The sequence below is a fragment of the Simochromis diagramma genome, unplaced genomic scaffold, assembly GCF_900408965.1.
Source record: "Simochromis diagramma unplaced genomic scaffold, fSimDia1.1 OVJJ01000596.1, whole genome shotgun sequence".
Taxonomy (NCBI): domain Eukaryota; kingdom Metazoa; phylum Chordata; class Actinopteri; order Cichliformes; family Cichlidae; genus Simochromis; species Simochromis diagramma.
Window position 1 is genome coordinate 18,235,848 of NW_024387245.1, and position 27,271 is coordinate 18,263,118.

Below are 27,271 nucleotides of genomic sequence, written 5' to 3' on the forward strand. Positions count from 1 at the left end.
GCACCTCCAAGCTGCACTCTGATTCTTAAAATAAGCATCCATTACGTTTTAAATTTCTGTTGGAAATAATTGGCTGCTGAGGAAGCCTCTTTCCCAACGTCATTTTTTGGAGGGGGCGACTGCAGTGTCCTGACGGTTCTGGCCAATCAACACTATCCAGGTTCAAGACTGGGTAGCCTACAAGTTATTAACCTGAATGATCAGGACTAAGTCGTCGGGGCACCCGGGAAGGGGAGGGGGGCTTCGAGATGGTCATAAATTTCTGATTTAACTCCACTGGCCGTCTGTGAGTCTGCACCGACGCCTCATCCTGCCTAAACTGAACTGCCAGCAGGCTGTGTGTCTCCTCAGATGCCGAGGGAGTAGCTCAGGAAGGAGGGTGGGTGAAAAAAAGAAAAGACAAAAAAAAAAGGAAACAAGATTTCAGCACCGGAGCTGTCCGCGGCTGTCTTGGGGAAGACTCTATTCCTGCTAAAAGGGGGAAGAAGCTGTAAATTTTCTCTGTGTGACTGTGAGGGCAAGGGATAATAAACTGCTGTGCCATTCGTCTCCCTGCGGGGATACCGACGAACGAGTAAAGGCTCACATACTTCATTCGGGCCAAGTCTTGCCATGCTGGACGGCCACGCTTGAGTCAGGAAGGATAAAGTCGCCAGAAAGTCGCGGTGAACAACAGCCTTTACCCTTTACGGTGAGTCAACATATACAAGAGCCGTTGCTTTTCTGTACCACTTTGTAAAATGTTGCATGGGGGAAAAAAATGCCAGTCTTGATTCAGATTTAGCCGTGACTGAACTGGCTTAAGGTGGATTTGCGGGGAACCCTGAACACAGATGCGTGCATGGGAAGCATATTTAGGTCAGCATTCATATGGGTGTGGATGCGCGCCGCGGTTGGCATCAAACTAGAGAGTTCTCATTGCAAAGCCTGGTAGCTCCGTCTGCTCATTTCATAACAGTGCACCAAAATCAGCAGGAAACGAGGGTGAAAGCAGGGAAGTTCTTGGACTACAGCTGGTGCACGTAAAATATGTTTTTTTTTTTATGATGGGAGATCTGCAACTAATGGCACAATTAAGTCATCTGGAACTCATGCCCCTCTCTGTAGCAGACACTCTTTAACTGTAGTTTGCCGTCTTCAATTGTTTTTCCCAGCACTGCCCCACTCAGGGGAGCATTGCTGTCCATTAAGTTCTCCATCAGTCTTTGTTTACAACCCATACGTCCGAAAACAAACAAGCCAGTTTCGGTGTTAACCCAGGAGGCAGTGCTGCACCTCGTTCTGTGGCAGATCTCTGCAGCCTGACCTGCTTCACTGCCGCCTGTTCTGTGCTTATTGTCAGAGCCTTTGAGAGCATCGCTGGCTCAGGCTCTCTGGCTGGCAGAGCCTGAATGCCAACATGATGTCTCCCGTGTGAGGATGCATTGAGATTTAAATTCCACCTCCATTCAGACACCTCTCTGTTTCCTTTTTTTTTTTGGCCGTTCACAAACTGAATTTCAAAGCCCTATATGCATTTGCAGAGCCATAAGCTTGAGAATGTTTTAGATGGAAGAGAGAACAGACAATGAAAAGCCAGAGGGAGAATTGGGGGGGGGGGGTAAACACAGAGGGGCAGATTTCTGAATGAAGAACTGGATCAGGATAGGCCAAGAAAAAGCAACAAGAACAACTTTAAGCTCTTTGACTTGATTTAGGTTCCTTTCTATGTCCTGGTGCACGTACATCTGTGTATTTTAGATGAGTGTTAATGATTTCACTCACTAGCTCTTACAGGGATCTGGGTGAACTCGTTAGTGTAATTAGTTCCAGATCTTTGCTTCCCTGGTCTGTGGGTGAGGTCTTCAGCTAAAAGCGGATTCATTCCCACGAAAAGGCATGCTTTGTGGTGCCTCCATAGAAAAACTCTAAGCCCCCCCTCAACTGAAACAAGGAATGAAAAGGAGGGCTGGTTGGGATTCTAATCAGCACATACCAGCGACATCCAACAGCTTTGGGAAGGGAATCCTAGCACAAGAGAAATGGCACATACAGTGTAGCATCCTTGTAATGCTTTTATGATGGAGAATGCACACACACGTAACAAGGAGACATACAAATGTGGCTTGAAATTGTGTCTATTTGTATGATTTTGAGCTTTTAGAAGATGGTTAAATGCATAATGGAGAAAGAACATTTTTCTTTCTCTTCAGTTTTGCTATTTTCTTTAAAAGAACTGGATACACTAAATGTTCTAAGTTTGTACCATGCCTCAAATGAAACAGTCAAGAAAAAAAAAAAACAACTCTTTGGTTTCTCACAAGCTAACAAGATATGTTCACATTGGTGCCGTAATTTCTTTCTGCTTCCAAAGGATCCATCCAAAACAGCTGAAAGCTTTGATATAAATTATCGGATGTGATATTGTCTTAAAAAATGCTTTTATATATTAAACTGGGCAAATATAATTTGGTGAGTGCAGCCATTATTATGAGTGGATTATATCCTAGCAAGTACCGCCCACCCCCCATCTATAAAAATCATCCTATATTTGTAGCCTTCTTAAGCGATTAGATGTCCCGCCAATGCGAATCAGTGCCCGTAAAAGATTACTCTTTAAAGATGAAGTTGCTTCAACGAAATTGCTGAACATCCCATACTGCCACATAGTACACTGATCTAACCTGAGCTTTCAGCATCTTCTTGGGATTCTTAGAAAATAAAATTAATCAAACCTCCTTGGAAGATATGAACATAACGGTCCAACTTACTTCACCAGTATTAACTTAATGAATAATGAATAAAAAAAGACCAGCTGTGCTTTATCACAACTATTTTTCATCTTCATCTGTAGACTATTTTTCCTCAGTCTAATAAATGGCTGCTCAGTGAGCTCAATAACCTACACATGGTGTCACTTGTATAGCAGAAGACTTAATTCCATTACAGACTTTAATGTTGGCCTGTGCCTACAAGAGAAAATTGATTCTGCTTTAAATAAACATTTCACAAATTCTATAAACACAGTACCATCACGGGTAAATGGTGTGGTGTTACTGCTGTCAGTGGATACTCTAGAAGAAGTTAGGATGTTTTGCCTGATGTGGCGTGGGAGTGTTAAATAAATGAATGAAGTGTGGACACTTACAAAAAAAAAACACTCAGAGGAGTAGAATAAAATCACAAGGATTTCAAGAGCACTTTGGCGCCACCTCCCACTGAAATTATCAATTTTTAATTAAATCAAGATGCTCCTGAGAGAATCATCATTTCAGGACTAGTCATAGTCATTTGCCAACATGAATCGGGAGCGGAAATGCACAGTTGATTTTTCTAGGACTCAAATATACATAAAATAAACAAAACAGGGAAATAAAATTAACATATAGGTAAACTCCCCTAAACCTGGCCTTTGTATGGACAAAAGCAGGATATATCACATAAGACCTAAAAAAGACCAAACTGCTGATGTACTTCACTATCTTCAGAATATTCTCACACAGTACAAGATTTCCTCAGACATATATGTCAAGTTCTGCTCTAAGGAATGGCCCTGTTTTACATCCCTTTGGTCCAGATCTTTTTTTATCCAGGGGCATTTAAATCATTCAGAAAGGTCCAGGAAGGAGAGCAGAGCAGCCGAGGCAGTGGCTCCTGCAGGAGTCTAGTGATCGTCAAGCCTGAGGGAGTTTTATCCTGCTAGCTTCTGCTTGTATTGGCCATCAAATGTAATATAGAGGGTGAATGTGGGTGACCGCTGAGCCTTAGTGGAATCACTTTTTAATACAGTTGGCACCTGAAGGGGGGTTAAAAAAAGTCAATAGGTAAAGTAATATAAGCAGTTGAGTGAGTAAAAAGGTTGTAAACAAGTTGGTGGAGCTCATCAACATTTTCTAAGCAGTTTTCTGTTGTCGGGTAACGACAAATGACAGCAAAGCAAATGTGTAGTCAAGTCAATTTGTGGTTAATTTACCTTCATTTTGTCTATTTTCAGCAGTGTCACTACAAAATTATAACTTTCCTTGTAGCCTGAAAAAACCCCCAGTCTGACTCGCATGGATCCTTTCAAAGATGATTTGATGTAGATATTTATAGGCAAGGTGTCAAAGATGAAAACCAACCCCCCCCCCCCCCCCACACACACACACACACACACACACCAAAAAAAAAGAGATCATCTCTCTCGTGAGTATGACGCAGATGCAGGTGTTGAGCTTCACAAATGTAACCGACAGCCGGGCAGGAAGAGGGCTGATCGGTTTGACAGGCTTGTGGTCCAACGCTTTGGTTTTTTTTTAGACTTGCAAGGTGAGCGAGTGACAGGTTAGTCAGCTCTATCTAATGCACTATGGTATCAAAGCCAAGCGCTGACCCATTTCTGTCAGAATCAACTTGCACATGGAGGAAAAAAAAAGTATTTTTAAAATTCATAAGCTAACCTGAAAATGACAAGGTCTTCTGTCTGCACATGCGTTTGCTCATCAGGAGTGGCGTCAGCTCCAGCATTGTTTGGAGAATACAAATGCTGAAAACAAAGAACCTGACCTCTTCTTTCCTTCGGCAATATATAATTTGCATACAAGTGTAGAAAGCTATCATTACTTTCCTAAACCCTGGACTGGGTTGTGGAGTTTATTGATGAAGCTGGTAATGTTGTGATCCCTGTGTTTCTTTCTCTTTTGTCTCAAAGTACAGGTAGACCTTCACTTTGGCCGTTGTAGCATATTGAAATTATGCACGCTTTTTATAGATGGCATTGATTCGATAGAGTGCACAAAGACCTTGGGTCTCATATAAGCATTTAGCTTATTGTTATTATTACACCCCCCCCCCCCCCCGCCACTTCTGTTTATGAAGCTTATTCACTTTGCTGGCCATTACACAACAATTTGTTTTCTGTTGATTATGCCATTAAAAGTGGCATGGCCTGTTATCTGCACTGCACAGTAGTTGAGGATCCAGCTGAGGATCCAGCTGTGCTAGCAGCATTTAACCAATGTATCAGTCATGGTATGGTTATTTTAAGCCTTGTCCTCAAGCATGCAAAAGCTATTAAACTTTTTTTTTTCTCCAGCAGCGTAAGCATGGTCTTTGCAGGCATCTCTAGCATCTAAAAGCTGTCACTGCCTTATGCTGATGCCAGAACCGCTCTGAGCCTGAGTGGAAAGGTCACTTCAGTGGATAATTAAGTCCTCATAATAGTCACGGTGCCTTCCTCTGTTATGATCACCACTTCTCCTCTAATTATATGTGTTCTTTATGAGCAAGTGTCTTCTTCAAAGGCTTTGATGCAGTCAGGCTGTTCAAAACATATCTAAGCTATTGTATTATAGCGTTCTTGTTTGAATATTTCTCTGATATTTCTTTTTTCAATTTTGAGGTAAACTGTAACAATTTAAGGACTGTGAGGGTTAGGGTTACAAAAACAAACAAAAAACCCCACAACTATGATAGAAATATTAAAAGGGTTTTCTAAGGTGGAAAAGTAGGTGTATTCAAAGAAGCAAAACTGAAACAGACATAATGAATAAATCATGACATGCATTATAAATCAAACAGGGCATATTTTCTTCCCACTATCTTAATTATTTTCTGACTTTTGAAGTTTGACTGATACTGCACTGTTCAAGTGCATCATGCTGTTGTATCCTCTCAGTCATGCCAAATGGAGAATGAATATTCAACATCTGCACAGTGCTAGCACACGGACTAAATATAACGGACTAAATATATGCTCATATGTATTTTGTTCAAATAACAGATATAAATGTAAGATCACACTGGTGTTTGATGTGATTGTTAAAATAGTAAGTTTTAAATCATTTACCACACCCAGCATACATCCTGTACCAATCAATCAGTTGGACACACCCAGGAGCCTATATAACTCCACCCTTTGGGCCTGCTAGGCCTTTTACTGCTTGTCTACCAGACTGCGAACATAGGACCTCGTAAGTTAAGTAGACTCTAATTAAACCTTTAATTACCTGATTGCCATGCAATGTAAATGGATAGTTCATCAGTTGAATGTTTATTTGTTATATTATACTAAGTCCTTGTATTGTTGCCTTCCATAATGGAAAGACAAACTCCAAAATGGTGGATGTATTAGTCATGTGGTATTGTAATTTGGTTTGATCTTTATTTGTAATTGTCATTATTTTTATGTATAGAAAAAAAAAACCCAAATCATCCATCCATCCACCTAATCATCCCTTCATTGAGTCTTCCAATTCATCATCAATTGTTTAAATGTGCCACCACATCAGCTGTTCTGTCAGCAACTACCACCACCTTTATTCTTGTTTCTTCAGTGATATTTTTCAGTATGTTGACAACTGTATTTATTATAAATTATTTCACTTTGATGTAATTGTTTCCCTAATCCTTGGCAGCAAGGATGGAGTCTAGCACAAGTGCCATATTGGAGAGATAAGCAGTTAAGAAAAATGTCAACTACAACCATTTAAAAAAGAAACTGAATGCAGAACCTTTTTAGTCTAACCCCATCTGTAGTAAAAGACAACCCACTGAGCTTATTGTTATCCCTGCAGTTATGGTGCTGGCTATTCAGTATTCTGTATGCCAGCAGAGTATTTTAATGATTGTGTATTCTCAGCATGCTTCGGTCATTTATTGGGCTTGAGGAGGGCACTGTACCTAGAAAGACGGCTCTTCTAAATGAAGTGCTTGTCCTTGAGGAAGACAATGTGTCCCAAAATCTCCCACTGAACTTGGGAGTCAGTAGACATAAAACTCACATGTCTAATAAAATGAGGTTTTCCAAGCAGCAGAGAACAGTTTCCTGATTGCCTGCAATTTTTTTTTACTTTTAGTACTCCTGAGCACCAACTCCATTTATTTTAGATTTTCATAAGCATGCTGAGATTCAAAATTATACATGATTTTTGGCATTTTCCCAGTGGGAAATATTTCAAGTTATGCATGATTTTTGGCATTTTCCCAGTAAGCTTATATAGTATATGCTAAATAAACACTATTGTTCTGATGGGCCGCAGTTAATTAATCTCTGCAGGGATGCTATGCCTCAGATGAATTGACCTTTCGCCACTATTTAGTGCATGCCATCCAAAACAAAATGGTGTGCTTCTGTTTGTTTGTTTTTCTTTGTACATTTGAAAACTTGATTTAAATGTATTCTAAATTGGTTTTCTATTTTGCTAAATGCATGGAACCATAAAGAGTGAAGCTATGCTGAAATGGGCACAAGCAAAATGAGTGTAGTTTCTGGAGTCTATGAAGCATGGGTCCCATAGCAGTCTGACGACATAAGGCCTGACAGGCTATTAGTTGTAACCTAGGAAGGGAGAGAGGGGAATGACTCCTATTTCACTTTCGATAAATGTGATTAAATTTCACACAAGCACTTAGTGTATGTGGAGCATGGTTGGATGGGATTGTATTTCAGAGCAAAAAACACATGTCCCAGAAGTACCTTGTAATCAACTTGAATCCACAATGCCGCCCCCCACCACCCCCCACAATAACGCAATTCAAGGTTGCTTCTCTTAAGTGTAAATGAGATCTCGGTCTGATTTTGCTGAACACTCTACCACATCTTACGGTTCATGATTTCACTAAATGTGTTTAGGGATTGAAAGTATTCAGTATTAAGTTTCCTGGAAATGGTGGAGTTGTAACTTGGTTCAGACTTGATCAAACTTCAGGATGTTGAGGTCAGTCCGAATGGAAATTAAGCTTTGAAGCCTTATTGCTACTACTGAAAAAGCTGAGAACAAAAGCTACTGCAGAGAACTAGAAGGGATGCTCACTTAAAAATGCAACAAAAAAGAAAGTAAAACTGGAGAAGAAATGACAAAGTCCGAAGACAGGCTGAAGAACAGGTTGGTAACAGGTGGTGGATTAACCAAGATTGTGGGAGAGGCACCAAAGCAAGGGCAAAGACAAAGAAAAATCAACAGACTCCAAATTAATGAACACGAATAACAGAACAGACAAAAACAAACTATACATGGGCAAAGACAGAAATGCAAACCCTCACAAACATGAGTCAAGTGAAGTCTGTTAAAAAAAAAAAAGCTGTCTTTCTCATTCTACTGCTCTCTTCCAGTTTTCAGAAAAGTCATAGCTGTCGCACTTTATTTAGGGTTGATCATAGCCTCTGTGTCATGAACTGGGAGACCTTTTTTGTATATTGGGTTTCAGGAAAAAAACTATAGTCTGAATGGGCAAAATCTCATTTAAAACCTGCCAAAGGGGTGAAGTAATTTTTTTTTTTTTTTTTTTTTTTTTTTTTTTTTTTTTTTTCCTGCTTTAGGAGCAATAAAGTTGATCTTATCTTATTTTGAGTAATTTTATTTGGTGAAGAGGAGTGCTGTGCGATATCTATAGCTGGCTGAAGGCAGCAGGTTTTGGTTATTTCCTTATATATAGGAAAATTACAAATGAGTGAAGCAATTTACTGATTTATGTGCAAACATACATGGAAATGAAGTATATGAGGTAAAATTATATGCAATTCTAATAAGCTTGAAAGTCAAAATATGGTTAGAGCAGCTTTATTCTTCAACACAGCCTGAACTCGCAACCTTAATGTTCAGGAATAGTTTTTCAAGCTTCTTAAAAGGCATTCAAAGCGTTGAATGTTGGTTGGCCCAACATGTTTACAGATGCTTGTAGATATGTTTTTTTTCTTTCTTTCGACCTCTTCTGTACATGTTGATGATGATTTGAACTGACAAACTTTTAGATTGCTCAATCCATAATACCCATTACCACTGATTATCCACTTCTTGTGTAATTCGGTATACCTCTGCCTTTTAACAGCCACCTTTCCTATGATACCAACCTGCCTGTGCCCAAATGATGCTCTGTTTTGTCTCCACTCGTCTAATTTTCTCAAATTTAGGATCAACGCCATATCATGCTGAGGTGCCAAGTTTTTAGCTAATAGCTCTCAGAATTTACCTTTTAGCAAAAACATTATTTTTATATCTGTACATTACAGTTCCTCAATATCAAAGATATGTTCATTTCAAAAGTGTCAACCTGTATCATTTTTGACTTTTTTTTTTTAACGAACATACCTTTGATATGAGGAACTGTAATGTATAGATCTCTTCAGTGATATGAACTAGATGGCTTGTGAGTAAAAGCAGTGTAGATACATTTCGTTATGCATTGTCAAACATGTACCATCATTTCAAGGTGCAGAAGGACCGATTTGGATCCTTAAACTTTATGAAATATGCGGTTAAGGCTTTTATTTTTATTTTCCCGTGAATTGTGGGATCTGCTTTCTTCAGCTTTCTATTTATCTGAATCATGTAAATAACACTGCACAAGAACTGAACTTTTTCTTACCGAATGATATAGAAATGTGGGAGCCGGAGCAGATGGTCAGGGTTTATTAGTAATAAGGAGAGGAGTTCAGGGAAATTGCTGCTGATTGAATTAGATTTGGAGCTAACAGGAAAAACTAAAGACATTCAGTAACGGCAAGATCTGATGTGCAGAGAGCGAATATTTCCATGGGTTGATTTTTAACAAAATATGAAGTGAAATTTGGTGCCATCTGTGGGCTTGTAGCTGGTGCTATCAATCACTTGTCACTTACAAGTCAGTTTTGGGGGAAAAAAAGAATTATTTTGTAACAGTTCCTCATTTTATTCCTTCTACTTTCATCTTTCTACAGCAATGGGAGTGCTCATGTCAAAGAAGCAGCAGGTGGAGAAGGTGCAGAAATGCACCGCTGTCGTCTCTGCCTTCCAGGCGGGCCTTAAAGATCGTGCTGTCACAGTGAAACAGGCAGAAGGGCAAGTGGAGGAAGGTGAAGGGCATGCCAAGACCAATCCTGATGAGAAAAATACAGAGGACGCAGTGCAAGAGGAGAATGACAATAGCGCAAGTCCATCAACTTCCCAGCAGGCCTCAGCGCCAACGAGAGACGAGTGTAACGTCAACCAGGAGGCTTGGTCGAGGTTACGGGATGGGAAGGGAGTGGAGCCGGAAGATCTTGACAAGACTCATCAGCTCACACCGCCTGCTTTTGTGCGACCCAAAAGGGAACCTGATGATGACCAGCCTATAGAAGTGGACTTGTATAAGAAAGAGGAGGTATTAAATAACAAAAGTCAGTAGTAGTAGCAGCAGCTAGTATTTGTCATATATTAAAAAGTAAATAAATAAATGCATAAAAAATCAAATAAGATGGTTCACAGTTGTGGGATTAAATGGATGACTACAAGATGTTAAATAATCTCTATGGCAACAGCAGGTTAGTATATCTGGTGACCTGTTTTCTTCCCTCACATTAGGCATCATGATTGAACAGCACAGGCAATCCATAAAGAGATTCCTTAGCTTTATCTAAACATCCTTGTTGAAGGTGAGAAAGTATGAGTTTGAAGTTGTTTGCTGTTGGGCCTTTAATAGCTACACAGGCTGTGATGTATTGTTGTGTGTGAGGGCTCTTCACAGTGAGCATCCTGTAGGCGGGCTGCTTTGGCTGGCTCTGAGAGGTGGCCATATTCGGGGTGACGCTGACTAACAGAGCATGTAGTTCACAAGAGCAATGATCCCATCAGGTTTTCTATTTAGAATAAATAAACATGGCTTCAACTTACTGTACTTACAATCCCGCACTAAACATTTATCTTGCAATAGTAATAAATGTGTCTATTGGAATGTTAGAAGACTGATACATGAGGGTCATAAATACTCGGACACTGACTCATTATGTAACACTTTTTAACTTTATTTTAAGAGTAGAACATCTATTTAGTAAGGAAAACTTTGCATATACATATACTGAAATCTAAAGGGACAATTCAGTGTCAAGCAGGCGCATGGCCAGGTGAGGCCAGTTCTTGTTGTTCCATGGAAAATTAAGCAGATGAAAATTTAGGAATTTATTCCAAGTGTTGAACTTGCATTTGGTTTTTATTTTTTTCAGTATACCAGTGAAAATAAAAACTTTACCTAATTCAGCTGGCACGCTCTTAAATAGGAGTGCACTGACAAGCTCTGCAATATCAAAGGGCTTAGAGAACCATAGATGTTGACTCGAGTGGGAAAATCTCCAATTCTTTCTCAGGTTAAGAGAGACTTCACAACATTTAGCAGTCTCAAGCACTTGGTCTACTCTTTCATGAATGTAGGTACAGGGCGTACAAGATTAGACAAATAAAACGAAGGTTAATTTGTACAAGAATGATGGGAAGAGAAGCATGGAAAAGAAAAGGAAACGCTCCAAACATGGCTTAGGCAAAGCCATGGCATAGAGCAGGGGTGCCCAACTCCAGGCCTCAAGGGTCTGTGTCCTACAGGTTTTAGATGTGTCCTTGATCCAACACAGCTGATTTAAGTTTTTAAGGTCTTTTTAGGTCTATAAATACTTGAAGAATTACATTTTGTAATGTTGCCATTTTATACTACTACAGTGGATTTTAAAATCGGACAATCAAATTTTTATGGTGGCCCTCAGAGGCCAATTGGACTGCAACTTAAGAAAACACCAGCAATAAGAAAAATGCTGCAAAAGCACACAAAACACAACAAAAATAGGAAAAACGACAATGGAAAACAGAAAAAGGAAAAACACAGATTTCCAAAAGCACAAGGAAAGTGTTTCTGGGGAGACAATAACCCGACGGACCAGTTGCAGGAACCCAAAACATGGTAGGTGTGTTTTATCATGATTCATATAATACTGATGACGGATTTTAGGCTAATAGTTAGGCTAACACACTTCTCATCTTTCCTCACAAAACCGATAAATCCTCCAGTTCTTTTAAGTGTCTCCCAGCGCAATTCTTATTATATTTTGGTTCCTGCAACTGGTCCGTCGGGTTATTGTCTCCCCAGAAACACTTCCCTTGTGCTTTTGGAAATCAGTCTTTGTTTTTTCCTATTTCTGTTTTGTGTGCTTTTGCAGTGTTTTTCTTATTGCTGGTGTTTTCTTACGTTGCAGTCCGTTTGGCCTCTCAGGGCCACCATAAAAATTTGATTGTCTGATTTTAAATTCCACTGTAGTAGTATAAAATGGCAACATTACAAAATGTAATTCTTCAAGTATTTATAGACCTAAAAAGACCTTAAAAACTCATGTTAGACAAAGTCAGTTGTGTGCCAATTTTTGCCAGGCTACTGCTTCTACTAGATGAGGGTCTTTTTAATGGTGGCCAACTGCAAATGTGTTTATCTCCCAGACAAGTGGTATGTTTTCTTTGCCCTGGCAGCATTTTTATAGATGTGTAAAAGTACCAAGAAAACTTGCAATGTCTTTGTGTTTAAAGCAGCCAAGTATTCAGCAGTCATTTTCCCTGGCTTGACAGCAGAGTGCAGCCTGGCTGACTTTACAGGGAGGTTGGATAAAAACAGACACTGAACACATTAGACAGCGTCATAGGTAGTGATGTCCTTATTTGAGCCTGAGATGGACAGTTAAGTGCTGTACGTGACACAAACTACATTATATAATACCACTTCCACCACACTCCTACCACTGATGGACTGATGCTTAATTTCTTCTTGGTAACCTGTTACATAGATTTTGGTTGATGGGAGATGAAGCAAGGACGTCAGGAAGTTTAGAAACTACATGTTAACACAATTGCAGTGATCAGTTTTTTTTTCTAAATGGGGGGAACACTACATTTCTGTGAAGCATGCAGAACTAAAAAAAAAAAAAAGCTCTGTGTCACTGATGCAATCTTTCTCCTGCAGCCACGAAGCGATGAGATGTGTGACGTGTGCGAGGTGTGGACTGCTGACGACCTGTACCCTTGCAGGATCTGCACTCGGGTATTTCACGATGGCTGTCTGAGAGAGCTGGGCTACCTGCGTGCTGAAGCTTTGCAGGAGATGAGAGATACAGCCCACACGGTTACTGGCTGGAGCTGCTACTATTGTGTAAGTCGGGGCTCGTTGCTAAAAAAATTCAGTGCTTACAAATGCAGCTATTTTTGTCATGTTTGCAACATAATCACAAACTTAACTAGTTTAGGTGTGTGTGTGTGTGTGTGTCTGTCTGTCTGTCTGTCTGTCTGTCTGTCTAAAGGCCAACCTTATTTGCCAGTCATTCAGAAAAATCTGAACTGCTATCCATTCATCTACTTAGCTGCTTGTCTAGTTTGGGATTGAGGAGGACCTGAAGCCTATCGCAGTTGTCATGGGGTGAGAAGGTAGAGCCTGGACAAGCTGCCTATTGGAGAGTCATTCATGCTCACATTCACACTTGCAACCAATTTAGAATCACCAAGTAACCCAACATCTCTGATGCCCTTGCACAGTCCAAGCTCCAAAACGGAGATTGGACATATATTGGTAAAGTGGAACATTAATTTGTTAAATTTGATAATGGCATAATTTAGTAACATAATGAGCAAGTTATAGAAATATTTGCAAACTCAATCATTGAAATGTCACACTACTGGTGTGAAAACACATAGACTGGTTTTCACTGTAGCTGCTTGAGGTATCATTCTGACAGCAAATATGACTTGTCACGTCTGGAAAAAGCTCAGGTGGAACTAATACAGTTAACGATGCCTCTGTTTCCTTTAAGTGTCACAGACTATGACTTAGTGGAATTAAGTACAGCTGAGTAAATTTGCCAGTTGTCATTAAAGCTGTTGACAACAACTGTTGCTGCCTTCAGCTTTCAATTCCTGCTTGTTAATTCATGTCAGATATACAAGTTATGGTTGAAATGGTGGCTTTTGCCATGTTAAAATCAGTCTTGTGGTAGGTTGTGGTTTTCTACATGCAGTTAGATTGCATATGGAATAGTCCACAATATGCCTTTTGTCTAAAAGCATGTGGAGAGCATAGGCTAAAATCGGCAATCTCATTTAGATCATTACACAGAAGATGATGGAGATGGATTTGATCCCACTTTGTGGCAGGCAATAGTTAGAAGCACTTATCATATTCACAAATTGCAAGTCTCCATAATTTTATGTCTAGATTATTACAGCTAGATTTCATATAGACTGAGGCAATGTTTTGGCAGATTTTTCTGTAATTCAAACAATAAAACAAACGGCAGTTTCTCATCAGAAATTCAGTGCCAGTGCCAAAACCCACGACTCCCCGATGACCCCGTGAGAGGCATAATGCAATCTGTTTTAATTCAAGCGTAAACAACTAAAGAGCGCTTTTGCCAGGGGACCCTTCATAGCAGAGTAAGGGCGCCATAGCCCCGAGAAGAAAAATCACATGCCAAAGTTGTGCAAGAGGGATGTTTTCACACAATCTGCAAGAGGATGCTGAAAGGTTCGTTCTTTGGCTAGCTTCTTCAGTGTGTGAGGAATGAGGGCGGAAGGAGACAATTCAGTGAGGGGGCGGGAGCAATGTTTTATTTAAATTGTAAATTCTAGTCCTCCTAGCCAAAGAAACCAGTTATTTTGTTAGTGTATCAGTCAGATGTTTCAAATCCCCCTCCCCACACACACCCTTCTATCATATCTGACATTTAATTTCACACAGGCACTGCAGGCTGCTGCTGGCAGATGGACTGAGTTCCCTTGAAAGTGGATTTACAGTCTTCAAAGTAGGCGATTGCAATAGTGGCTTAGTTTCAGTCGCTCAGAAGGATTGGTCTGTGGATATAACTGACCTGTCTTTATAGCACTTTGATGCTTGCACCTAGGCCTGTATGGTCCATAACTTCCACATGGGGTCATCTACAGGAGTTGCGTTCATTTATGCATGTGGAACAAAAGCAGTAACTTTATTCATTATTCATAATTTATTATGAATTCACCCTTTTGCAAGTTACATGTAATAGGGAAAGGCTCTATAGAGCAATTCTGATTCTAGAGCAATGTTTTTTGACTCCTGTTCTTGATGAGATGCCAGTATAAGTGATCATTTATCCAAGACATGGCAAACTGCAGTTTGTTTATTGTATTTGCCGTATTGTATTTTCCCCCCTCTTCTCTCCTGGCACCTCTTGATTTCTTCAAGTAGCTAGGTATGTGGTAATGATTCTCATACTCTTACTACCTCATAAAGTGACTGCATTACAAGTAAACCTTTCAGATCACACGGTGATCAGAGTCATTAGTAACAGAAATACTGTTTATGAACAGTATTCCTGTTCATATTTATAACTTCTTGGGTAAAGGGCTTGCTGATTATTTAAAGTTATCTGCAATAACACATCACCAGCACTATCATTGTATTTTTTTGAACAGGACAGTCTCAGATAGCTATTTATGCAATCTGCCAGCATAAGATTAGAAAGTGTTATTTTTATACCTTGTTCCCTGGAGGCCTTTTGTCTCCTAGAGAGCATTTTTTTTTTTCTCAGATGCTGCCAGTAGATGTTGCATAAACCCTTAAATCTATTTTAAATTTCCTCTGCACATTATATTGGATGACAAATAAAAGACATCTGTAGCTGATGGGCAGTTTTATTGCTCAGCAGACAGCTGGTGTTACTAAAGGTAATGCTTGATGCACATAATGGCTTACAGATGCACAAAAATGTCTTGAAGACAAAGGACACAGTTTTAATGATTAAAGCACAATTTGTTTTGCCTCCCACGTTGATTTTTAATTGACTCCTTGAATGACACACATGCAAATAAATAGATATGAACATGTATGAAGTCTTGTAGGGAAGTGTTTAATTGCAAGCTTATTAAGGTGCCGCAACCCCAGAGCACATATATCGATAAGCTATATCAATACAATAAGTGGAGCATCTCTTTGGCTTTTTCTTATATGCAGAAGTTGGTGAATGAAATTAAATTTGGAGAAACTGACACCACCCTCAAAATTATGATTGTTTCTGATACCTAACATCAGGCAAAATCTTACAGCAGGAGCTTGCCTAGAACAGTACACACATTAATATCTTCCTTTCCCCACAAAGTTTAATAAAATTTGGATTAGCAGTTTTTGCTAAACTCCAAAAACAAACATGGCATTTAACTTTACACACAGTCTTTGTGCTGGATTGAAGTGGAGGCATTTGGTGGAGACGATTTGCACAGAGTGAAATTTGCATTTCAGACCCAATATCTGATTTTCTGTGCTTTAGAGGAGACAGATGACTAATGAAACTGATTTTTATACAATATTGATTCAGAATTGGCTGTCATTTGTTGAAATATATCTGCACAGACAACTGAATAGCGCATACAATAGGACACAAATCCACACTGGAAGAAAAGTACAAAACATTGTGAAGGAACACAAAGGTTTTTTACAATGTGACACCAGCGGAGCTTTACTGCACTGTCTGGCTGTAGCTCACTCAGGTTAGACACTTTGTAGTAATAAGCCTGTTAAAATTGTATAGCCAGTGCCACAAGTTTAAGCAGGACGGAGTGTCCCAGACTGGAATGACCAACAAGACCAGATGTACATAGTTTGAATGAATCGGTCCAATGAATGGAGGATCTTTTTTAAATTAGTGACTAATTTTGTCAGTGGGATTAACTGTTTAAGTGGAACTGCCCACTTTCAGCTCTTAGATATTTATAGAGCCACAATTTCTATAGTAAATATGAAATTACATTTATTACAGTCCATACTCCCCTTCATCCCTGTGCTTAACTGCTTATCCATTTCAAGCTCATGAGGGTGTTTGAGCCTGCTCAAGCACCCCAGTGAGTGGAAAGTACGATACATACATTTGATCTTGAAATACAGACAGTAAGGTGGTAAGATGATAGTTACTTTGATCTTGATTATAAATTGAAAAGGAAGAGAAAAATTAAGATGTTGTGCCCATGTTGACCAACCACCAGTGTCCTTTGTGGCAGGGATGTCACTGTCAGCAGGTGGGATGGGGAGGCTAGGGGTTTTTTGTTTTGTTTTTTACAGCGCAATTCACTCACATTATTTTTATATTAGAATACATTGTTCTTACACTAACCATCCCATCTGTTTATATTTGGGGAAATGCAGATACTGGCAGGAGTGTTAGTCAGACTGATACTGACACTGAAACACTCAACACACTTGCTATACAGGAACTCATACTTTAATCACACTTGGCTGACATATGTGCTTTATTCATTTGGCCTTATTATATATACCATTTGCTTCAATTTGCCAAGCTTAAGGGTATTTTTTTCATCTGTTTTTCTAAGTGTGGGCGGTTGTGAATTTCATTTGGATTTCATAATGTGCCTTTTATGAAGCCCTGACAGATTGTCAGGGTGATCAAGGACCATGTAAACAAACTAGAATTGGCTTATGTCAATAATCCCAAGGAGACTAAAGTTTGATCACATCACTTATGTGATAATGTAGAAATTTAGATAGCAGCATCTTTTTTGCTGATATTCGAACAAGTTGGGGAATAAAATGACTATCTCACATCTTTGGTTACATTTGTCTTTCCAGCTCTGGTTTTCTCTGGCCTGTGTGTATCTGGAAATCTGTTAATTTAAACAAAAAGTGCATAACTGTGTTTTCTCCTATTAAAGCAAAATTGCTTTTTGTTGACACGTGGATTTAAGTGCTAACATCGTTATATGTAAATTTATGAAATAAGTCATTGTGAACCTAACATCTGGAAAAAATCCTTTTATTTCTTTTAATTATGATGCCATTATGGAGAGTGACATAAAAGGCACATTACATGAATTACCCAGGAAACACTGAAATGAGTTCATTAGTCAAAGCTACATGCATGTAGCTAATTGCAAGGACTAGTTTAAGCATACTATGTTCATCCATCAAGCAATGTGCCACTTGCGATAAAAGAAATGGTCTGAGCATCATGTTACAAAGCGTAATACTCTGGCCTCATCTCACCTCCTGTAAAGACTTTCCCAGGACCAGTTTAAGTATATTCTCTTATCAAGAGTGCCAGCATGCCAATTGACTGTAAAAGAGACTGCATTAAGAGTAATACTCTGCTCTTCCCACACATCTCTTCCTGCAGGACAATCTCAATCTACTTCTCACAGAAGAAGAGATGTACAGCCTCATGGAGACCTTCAAGCAATGCAAGATCATCCCTGGTGAGCTACTGAATACAGGTTAAAGATATTTGGTTTTGATAGATGGTAGTAACGCTGGCCATGCAAGATCTTTAATACTTAACCTTTTATTGATATACTGTACGGGACAGCACTGTTGGTTGGTGCAAAGTTTGCAGATCTGATTATATAAAAAAAAAAAAAAAAAAAAAAAAAATTAACATCCTCAACAAAAACCCATTATATTCTCAAGATGATATGACACAAATCACCATAAGACCCAAATTGGTACTGCCATTGCAGTATTGCTTTGCCACTGGTTGTACATGTCCGGAATGCTTGGTGATTAAAAGCAAAGAGATCCCAGATGAAATCTTGAGCACCTGTCTGGTCTGTGGTCACCTCAGACGTTTACTGCCCACAACATTGTTTCCTTGAGAAAGTGCATTTGCCCTCCACCCAGTCTACTTTGAAATGTGTAGTAGGCTGTGACTTTGCTGGACGGCAGTCAGTGGGAGGATGCTTTTCATTTTGTTGAAAATCACTCACCATAAGATGATGTATGTCGAAGACTGCCAGGTGACTAATTAGAACCTGTGTGATGAATTGTTCCCTGCTGCTATAGAGTCGTGCCTGGTGTCAGACGAGCTGCTTCAGTACCGCCACTTTGTATCCAAGCAGCAGTTTGAAAAGGACCTGACTGATGAGCAGGAAGAGGAAGTCTTGGCCCAGTTTGCTGCGCTGGATCCTGAGAAGAAGGGACACATCGAGTGGTCGGACTTTCTCTATTTTGAGTCTCTGGCAGTGTTAAGGAAGTTTCGCACAGAGGTATAGTTGTGGATTAAGGAAACAAGATAATTGGGATAAATCAGCACCGCATTTTTAAACTCGACCTGAACTGTCTTCTTCCACTACCATGACTCTTGTTTGGGTTTACACTCAGCCATGGCCTACATAGCCCTGATGAGTTTTGTTGTAGAACACTTTAATTATACCTCCAAAAACCTTCAAAATACTCTATTCCTTGTGATATAGAAAAAATGCATATATAAATTTAATTACATTTTACAGACTAAGGGAGTGTTTAAGCAATAATCGTTGTAGCTGTTGATGAAATGATCTCATTTTTCAGTCTGAATCTAAAAACTAACTGAAAGGCAAAAAATGCCCAAAAATCTGGCTTGCATCCAACAGCTGAACTATTCATTTTGTCCCTTGACAATAAGTTTTCTTTTTGTTTGTTTTTGGCCTGACTAATTTCTATAAACAGGTATTTGCACATGATGCTATGTATAATACTGTGTGGAAAGTGGGTATTTTTCCTAAATGCAATCCTGAAGCTAACAGTTATTGTAACTATTTTGCAAGTTTTTAGCTTTTTGTTTTAATTTATTTTTCATGCATAAACAATGTCTGAGGATGGAGCCATGCATGATGAATAGAAATCTATTATCCCATCTGGATACCCCCCCCAGAGGCTAAGGCTGCAGACTAGCTGATGGTTCCCAGATTGTGGTTTGAGAGGTTAAATTTGAAGTTTGTCTGAGACTTTGGGGTAGTACGGGATGAAGCAATGTTGGCAGAATATGTCAGACAGTCCAAGTGTCACAGGAAATGACCAAGAATGGCTAAGATCAGCCCTAAAGTGTAAATTTTACTGAATTATAGCTGTTTAAATCACTAAAAGGTAAATGCTATTCTTACACTTCTTGGATTTTATTTTTTATAGAACTCATTGGTGCGTCTGTTAACTGCCAAGGAGAGAGACACTGCAAGGTCAGTGTTTCAGGGTCTGGATCTGGATAAAGATGGTGTAATCACACGAGCTGAATGCCGCCAAGCTCAGCAGTCTTGGTTCGAGAAGCTCAAGAAAGACTCGCAGTCCTGCAATGTGAGGTGAGTAGACCACATGCCACTTACAAGGATAATTGGAAGGAATTTAGGGAGTCATTTGTATGCAAACTGCAGATGGCATAAAAGGTCTGGGCACTTAGGGAATAGAAACACGATAACATGAATGTGACACCCACCTCTAGTAATGCCATAAAGTCAGTCTTAAGAAAAAAAAAAGTCTGTCTTAAGAATGCTGCTGCAATAATCTTTTATCCAAACGCACAATATGACAGCATTTTGAATTAAACTACACCCACTGATTAGTTCTCTTTAAATGCCATACTCTTTCCCATCTTATAATATCATTATTTATGTTAATGCATGAGATTAACCTTGAGATGTCTAGCTTCAATTTAAATTGTCCTAATTAGTTTTATGATGTAGAATTTTAAATGCAAAGATCAATCTTACAAAATGGCTTTGAAAAATAATTGAATTATGGATATTTAGTTAAAGCAATGTGCTGGGAGAAGAGCACAATGCTGGCGCTATGCCTTGGATCATGTGAAAATGCAGGGTTAATGGTGGGAGGTTTTAATCAAGCAGCAAGTGAAAGTTTAAGTTATAAAAAGAGCTTGAAATAAAACTAGCCCACAACTGAATACAAAGTCGGTACAATGAAGTATGGAATACAAAGGACTTGCACAGGACACAAGCTTCCCAGCCTGTGACTTATACCACTGTCATTGCCACCCTTCCTACCTCTTCATGTAGAGGTAGGAAGTTAGGTCTTGGCATACTGTATTGCCACAGCTGATCCACCAAGGCACAGATGCCAAAGCACAGCTTGTGCGTATCTCTGTGATCCCAGTTACGTCAGACGGAATGGCAATATTTGACACCCTGGGATGAAAACATGTTGGTGTAAGGAGTACCTTGTGACGTTGGGCTCACAAAGACTTTAGCTGTCAGCCAACTTAATTTTCTTTTTCCTCACTCTGACAGAACTGCTATAGCCAATAGCATTAAATGCTGTTCCTCAATATAAATGGTTATGTCATGGTTACAACTTTGAATAAATCATCAATATAATATAATCAGGAGCTTCGGAGAAAACTGATAAATCTTTGGGATGCCGAAATTAATATTGGATACCATTGATTATTAAGCCTCAGATGGCACTACATTAATAAACAGCCTTGATTCTGTCATGGAAATCACTGGATCACTGGGCTCAGGAATGATGTGATTGATTCAGTGTGCCACAAATGCAGGTTAAAGCTCTGTGATGCAAAGACACAACATTTAAACATGATCCAGAGCAGTCGCATCTTCTCTGGGATAAAACTCATTTAAAGTTAAAAAGTGTTTATTGGTTAGGTGAATTGAAATATGAAATTATTTTTGGAAAAAATGAACGCCACGTCCTCTCAACAAGAGATAAGGGACCATCTGGCTTGCTGTCAGCACTCAGTTCAAAAGCCTGCATCTCTGATGCATCAGTGCCTCTTAAGATTGACATCTTGTGCATCAGAAAAGGACCATCAATCCAGAAAGGTATATACGGTACACGTTTAAGAGCAACATGCTCCCATCTAGATAACAACTTTTGCAGAGAAGGCCTTGGCATATTTCAGTAAGACAAAGTGCACCTGTTAAGAGTGTGGCTAGTAGTCACTTTTAAGATGTCTGTGAGATCAAATTCAAAATTATCTTTTCCTAAAATCCAAAAGTTTCTCAGTTTAAACATTGTAATCTGTTTTTCTATTTTACAGAACATTCCAACATTTTGGAACTGGGGTTGTATTTACCTGACTGGATATTTATTCATTTATTTATTTATTTATTTTTTTAAATACAAAACTCTGAAGGAGCCAATCCAAACTGCCAAGACATCTACACTATAGGAAAGCTTTTCTCGTTACACAGTAGTGTTCATCATGTACATTTGCATAAAGATAATTAGTTATAACAATGGAACTTCTCCATAATTGACTTGCTGTCAATATTTTTTTATTATATGCAAATCAACAAGAGATTATGATAACATCCGAAATGAAGGAGAAATGTCAGTTAATGCAGACATCCAGTACTCTTCCTACTGCAACATTTGCTGATTGCATAATTTGCATCTCATCATTCTTTGTTTCCAAGATAATGAGGAGAATATTGATTATCAAATAAGTCACCAAAATGTACAAATATTATTCTTACAGTAAAAACTGACTCTGGTTTGAACAACTATCCCCGTTAAGTGTTTGGGTTAAGATGAGCACTTCTTTGGCCACTGTAGAAAATCTGCATGGAGTGAAACCCCCAGATTTGTGCAGGGTCAAAATATCCACTGTGGTTTCTTCTGATAACCATTTCCCCAATGAGTTAAGCAAACTAAATGTCATTGTTGCCACTGACAATGCATGACAGCACGTGTGGACTGTAACAGGACTGGGGTGTAATATTTCTTTGTCCTGGTGCAGAGAAGCTCTTCAGTTCAATTTCCCTTTAGCTCAGTGAAGACATAACAGAGGACTTCAAAGAAATTATTTTGGCACAGTGACCAATGCAATAGCTGCTTGCACCACTGCAACACTGAAAAAATGGCAAGAGTCCTTAGAATTAAAATATTTTTCTAGATCTTTTCTTTTTTTATTAAACATAGCACATTTCAATAATATCAAAAAAATATTTAAACTGAAAAATAACCCCATGTACATCAAAGGCGAGGTAATGTTTCCTTTATGTATACTGTTAAATAGAGTATTTTACTTTCAGTATGAGTCCTAAGTTTCTAACGCTGACATGGGCACATGGATAAACATGGATAAATTGCCTTTTGCAAGGCTTTATGTGAGACTGCATCAAAGTTGAGACACAATATTAGATATGTCTCACAAGTAACACTACAAAGTGGAAAATGACAAAGCTCTCTGACAAACAGTCATAACCTCAAGACAAGCAGTTTGTTGCTTGACTGAACTACACAGCTGATGTTTGTGTCCCCTTAATGCAGCGAGTAGCTTTATTTATGGTTAAAGTTGTGAGGAACCCCAACTAGTTTCCCCAGTAGATGGAATAATGAAAGGAAAATTGACAGTGTAACCACTGACTGACCCATCAGAGTAATAATGAAGAAAAAAAAAAATCTCTGATGGGGTTACTTCTGTTTGTTTTACGGTGTATGTGCATCAGTCGAATAAGTGTTCAGATGATTTTCGCATGTTAAAGATATAACTGCCACATGCAAAAGTGCTTGACTGCAGGTCAGAAATGTACTGAAATGTCCTCAGATTTGTACTGTAATAAATGCACTTTCCATCACTGTCACTGTGTGCCTGCATGTGCTCGTTTACCACTTGATATCTTGTGCTGTCAAATCTAAGCTGTACCATTCCATCCCTCTCACCTATTCGGCATCCCCCCACAGACTAATGGGATTCTGCTCTCCTATGAATTGTGGGTGAGTGTGACTCAGCACTGCATGGCTTGTCTTTTTTCTCCTCACTTCAACATCCTTGAGCACTACTCAGTCAAGTATTCTCAGAGAACCCCTCAGTTTAGATTTAATGTGCAATTTAACCCTTGCTTCATAAGGAGCCTAAGGGAAGGAGAAACTCCAAAGTGTCTCTTTCTGGATGTAAAGCAACAATAGACACGTGAATCTCTCAAGTTTAATGAGGAGACTGAGATGATCAGGTCTCGTTATACAGAGACATGGGTAATATTCAGTCTGGCCTTTAATTATAGGGATTAAAAGAAATCCTTTTCTTCTCCTTAGGAATGCTTCTCCTTAAAATTCTTTTCAGAGCACATGCATGGAAGTTGGGTGAGCACAGTGTCCATTAGGGCAACCCTATGTAGTACAACCATATGCATTTGTGCTGATTAAAAAGTAAATGTACTAAATGAAACAGAAAACTCTGCTCCCTTGGATTGCAGAAATTCACATGCTATGGTGTAAAAGGTAAAATGAATTTACCTTCTGATGATGAAGCATCAGAATTTATCAAAAGAGCTTCTAAAAAAAATGACTAATACTTGTGGGAGACAGCCTCATGAAATAGGCAGTTGCAATGTTTTAAGAACCATATTTTATATGGCTTGTATTAAATCTTAGATGATTTTTATTTAGTTTTTTTTACATCGCATGCGAACGTCCTGATTTTGGATGGAAAAGCTGATGCCGTCAAACAAATCTCACTGCCTGGAAAGGACCGCATTAAATGATTTGCTGACTGGAGGAAAAACATCTCTAAAAATTAGATAAGCTAGTTAAGAAAACATATGGTTTGCATTTCTTCATCATATAAACACATTTCTTACATTTTGGAGACAAAATAAATGGGTAATCATTCATCATCAGCTTGTCAAATTAAGGGATACTGTGTAACCAAGCTCCATACATTCAGACTGCATTATACCTGGTACAGGTCACAAGTCTAACACAGATTGATAATTGGTTAATCATGGAATAAGATTTATATTAATTGTCAATGGAAATTCAGCTTAAAGCCTTAAGACTTAAAATAATGATGCAAAACTAGGACGTTCCAATTTCCCAGCAAGACCAACATAAGTGCCGCCACGTTCATCATAACATGATGATTTAACTTCTATTTCCTTTTTTCTCATAGGCAATGGCAGCTGTCTTATTGTTCATTGACTGCCACTTGATTTTTGACATTTGTTCTTTGGTACAGTATAAGTCATGTTGGCCCCATATGTGAGAGCAGTCCAGCCAGCTCTGGCAGTGAAAGGAGCAAGAATGACGACAGCAGGTTTGTTGCTTTTTTTTTTTTTTTTTTTTTTTTTAAATATTTGTCAGTCTGTGGGTCAAAGTGATCAGTTAATGGAAAGTATATAAACGATTTTAGTAGATGCCAATTTCTCAAGTTCTTACAGGAAACCTTAAAAGCCTGCAGTAAAATTTTTACAGTACCCTAACTCATGCTTCTCACCAGCCTACACATGTCCATTGTGACCTTGGTGTGGTAAAAATCTTTCTTGGGCAGAAACGTAGGAGTAATTTTGAGTGAAACAAGTCAGCCCAGAAGGCCGCATCATGGACAGTGACGTGACCTGCCTACTTCCTGCTGCAAGCTCTGTTTCCAATGCAAATGACTTCAAATTCACTTTCTAAGCTGTCGCCAAGAGGTTGGGGTGAATCCTCTTTGCCATATCATGACTTTTGAGACTTTGAGATTTTTATTTGCAATAATTGCAGCCAATTAGCAAGCCATTCAGGCAGGCAGTGTTTTAGGATGAATACAAACTAGTGGAAGTTTCTTAGGTAGAGATCTAACTGGGTTTTATATTAAATACAGCAATAACTTCATTTGTAAGTTTTTTTTTTTTTTTGTTTTTTTTTCAAAAACCATGATGTGTAAGAATCAGTGTTGGTAACTTACTTTAAATTAGTAACTTAGTTACATTACTAGTTATATCAAAAGTAACTCAGTTACTTCAAGTTACTCGTTACTTTCAAAGCACACGAAGTAACGAATAACGAGCCTATCTAAATCCCAATAACGATTAACGCGTTCCTGATTTTGGCATAATAACTAGTTACCGTGCTCGTTACCACAATAATAACATAGTTACTGTAACATGTTACTTAATAACGCGTTAGTCCCAACACTGGTAAGAATGCATTAAATTTAATTAAGATTCCCAAACTAACCTGTGATTATTTTTTTCCATCGTTACATGTATCAAATTGCAATTATTTAAGGACACCTGAGCGTGTGACCATATGCCACAAGGCCCTGAACTGAGGCAGGGGCCTCAGTTCAGTTCCAACCCCGGACCACTTGGTGTCCCCATGTACTCTTCCAACCTTCCCGTCTGAAAAATCTCCACTGTTCTATCAAATAAAGACAAAAATTTCCCAGGAAAAAATGTCTTAAATTATCAGCTGGGCATATCAGTATTGAGAAAATACTGCTATGCAGTTCATGGTCATACAAAGTAAAGTACATGCAGTAGGACTGATCAAGAACTATAGCTCTTATGGTCACTGTAGCGAGGTGCCAGGATGACTCCTATTGTGGTGTGGTGTATTATTTCATGGCATTCATTTGCAGTTACAAAGATGTACAACGCTGGCTCTTGTATAGAAATAAAAAAAACTGCAACACTATCAGCAAACACAATTTTGTTGAACAATCAATTTACTAAACTAACTAAACTCTCTTTCTTTTACACAGGCCAGTGACCTGGGCAGACTTCCTGAGGGAGAGTGGCATCTATATTTTGGCTGCACGGCCTAATAGTTCTGCCATGCACATCAGACTGCCTCTATAGTCCAGGATCCGATACTGCATTCAGCAGAGGGAGTGAGAGATGGAGGATGTACCCCCCTATAGTCTACAGTTGAGTGAGGGAGGATAGACATGCTTATACAGTGACATGAGGATGGCAAGTGAGAGAACTGGATGAAGCAATGAGGTAGCAGATCAAGCCAGTGACAGAATCTCTCCTCCTCTGCATCACCTCAACACCACAACACTGACAATGCACGCTGACTGACACACCACAGACACAAGTGACAGCAGCTGTCACAGGTCCCCACTCCAAAACCTGACAGCTTCCAACAAATGTGAAAGCTAGAACAAGTAAGACAACCCACTCACAACCTAATCAGCTGGTGATATTTCTGAAACTTTAAATGATCACGCACAGTCAGATGAGCACCTAGGATGATCACATGAGCCAACCTAGACTCTACAGCTCCATAAGACCCCTGGGTGGGCACATTAGGGTGTTGGGCTTCTACTCTTTCACATGTTCTTTCCTTTGGGCCCCAAAATGTCCTAATTAGAACACCATGCAACTGAAATGGGATTGTGTTATGCACCATTAAAACTGTTAATCACGCCACACAGAAGCACATGCAAATTAATTTCTGGTAGTGTTTGATTTGTGGGAGGAGATTAACCACGCAGCTACATTAAGGGAATATATACCAAACAACATTGAAAGCTATCTGCATACATTATAAGAGAACTGCTATATATACCAGTATAAATTATCATGCATTTAAAAAGATGTATTTATTCCTGTATCCTCTGATGTATCCTGTTTTCTCCATTTCACCCATGAATCTGTGTTCACGAAAATGCTAACTGTGAAAGGGAAAGAAAGCTAACCCTGTAAGTGACATGTATATACTGCCATATAGTGCATTTTGGTATTATTCTCTCAGAGCTGCACTATAACAAGGTGTAAATGCCACTCCTCGTATTCTAATGTCATTATTTGCACTGTGGGAATGAGATGTAGTTGGGCTATTGTGACATAATCACTGTACTGAAAGACTGAGATCTGCTGGAAAAGTTTGTCCTTTGCTAATATGCAGAAGCACTCTTTAAAAACTGCTATGGAAAACGAGATGAAATTATATAATGTAACAGATTACACGATAAGTTTAAGGCACGCGATCCTGCCCCTGAATCACTAGAAACCTACTGTAATGAATAGGACATTATGTAGTGTTTATGCCATGTAATGGAGGTTTTATGCTGGGTTCTTTTGAA

The 27,271-nt window shown here is 39.0% G+C and overlaps 1 protein-coding gene across 4 annotated transcripts; it reads left to right on the top strand.

The window, feature by feature from the left end:
* The first annotated feature begins 199 nt into the window (after positions 1 to 199).
* phf24 (PHD finger protein 24) lies at positions 200 to 27,271 on the top strand. 4 transcript variants are annotated; one of them, XM_040000429.1, is made up of 9 exons: positions 200 to 691; positions 9,656 to 10,077; positions 12,688 to 12,873; positions 17,870 to 17,948; positions 18,532 to 18,734; positions 19,636 to 19,802; positions 23,164 to 23,196; positions 24,437 to 24,514; positions 25,943 to 27,271. In XM_040000429.1, the coding sequence occupies exons 2-9, from the start codon at positions 9,658 to 9,660 to the stop codon at positions 26,037 to 26,039; spliced, it is 1,263 nt and encodes a 420-aa protein (XP_039856363.1). In that variant the 5' UTR covers positions 200 to 691; positions 9,656 to 9,657; the 3' UTR covers positions 26,040 to 27,271. The 4 variants fall into 4 exon arrangements, with proteins under 4 accessions (XP_039856363.1, XP_039856366.1, XP_039856364.1 ...); XM_040000430.1 differs by lacking the exon at positions 200 to 691 and adding an exon at positions 5,822 to 5,935; XM_040000431.1 differs by lacking the exon at positions 200 to 691 and adding an exon at positions 5,907 to 5,930.

Excerpts from the sequence above, each read along its gene's own strand:
- phf24 (XM_040000429.1), top strand. The coding sequence starts at position 9,658 with ATGGGAGTGCTCATGTCAAAGAAGCAGCAGGTGGAGAAGGTGCAGAAA. Across the intron at positions 18,735-19,635 it reads TAAGGAAGTTTCGCACAGAG|AACTCATTGGTGCGTCTGTT; the intron begins GTATAGTTGTGG and ends TATTTTTTATAG. Across the intron at positions 19,803-23,163 it reads TCGCAGTCCTGCAATGTGAG|ACTAATGGGATTCTGCTCTC; the intron begins GTGAGTAGACCA and ends ATCCCCCCACAG.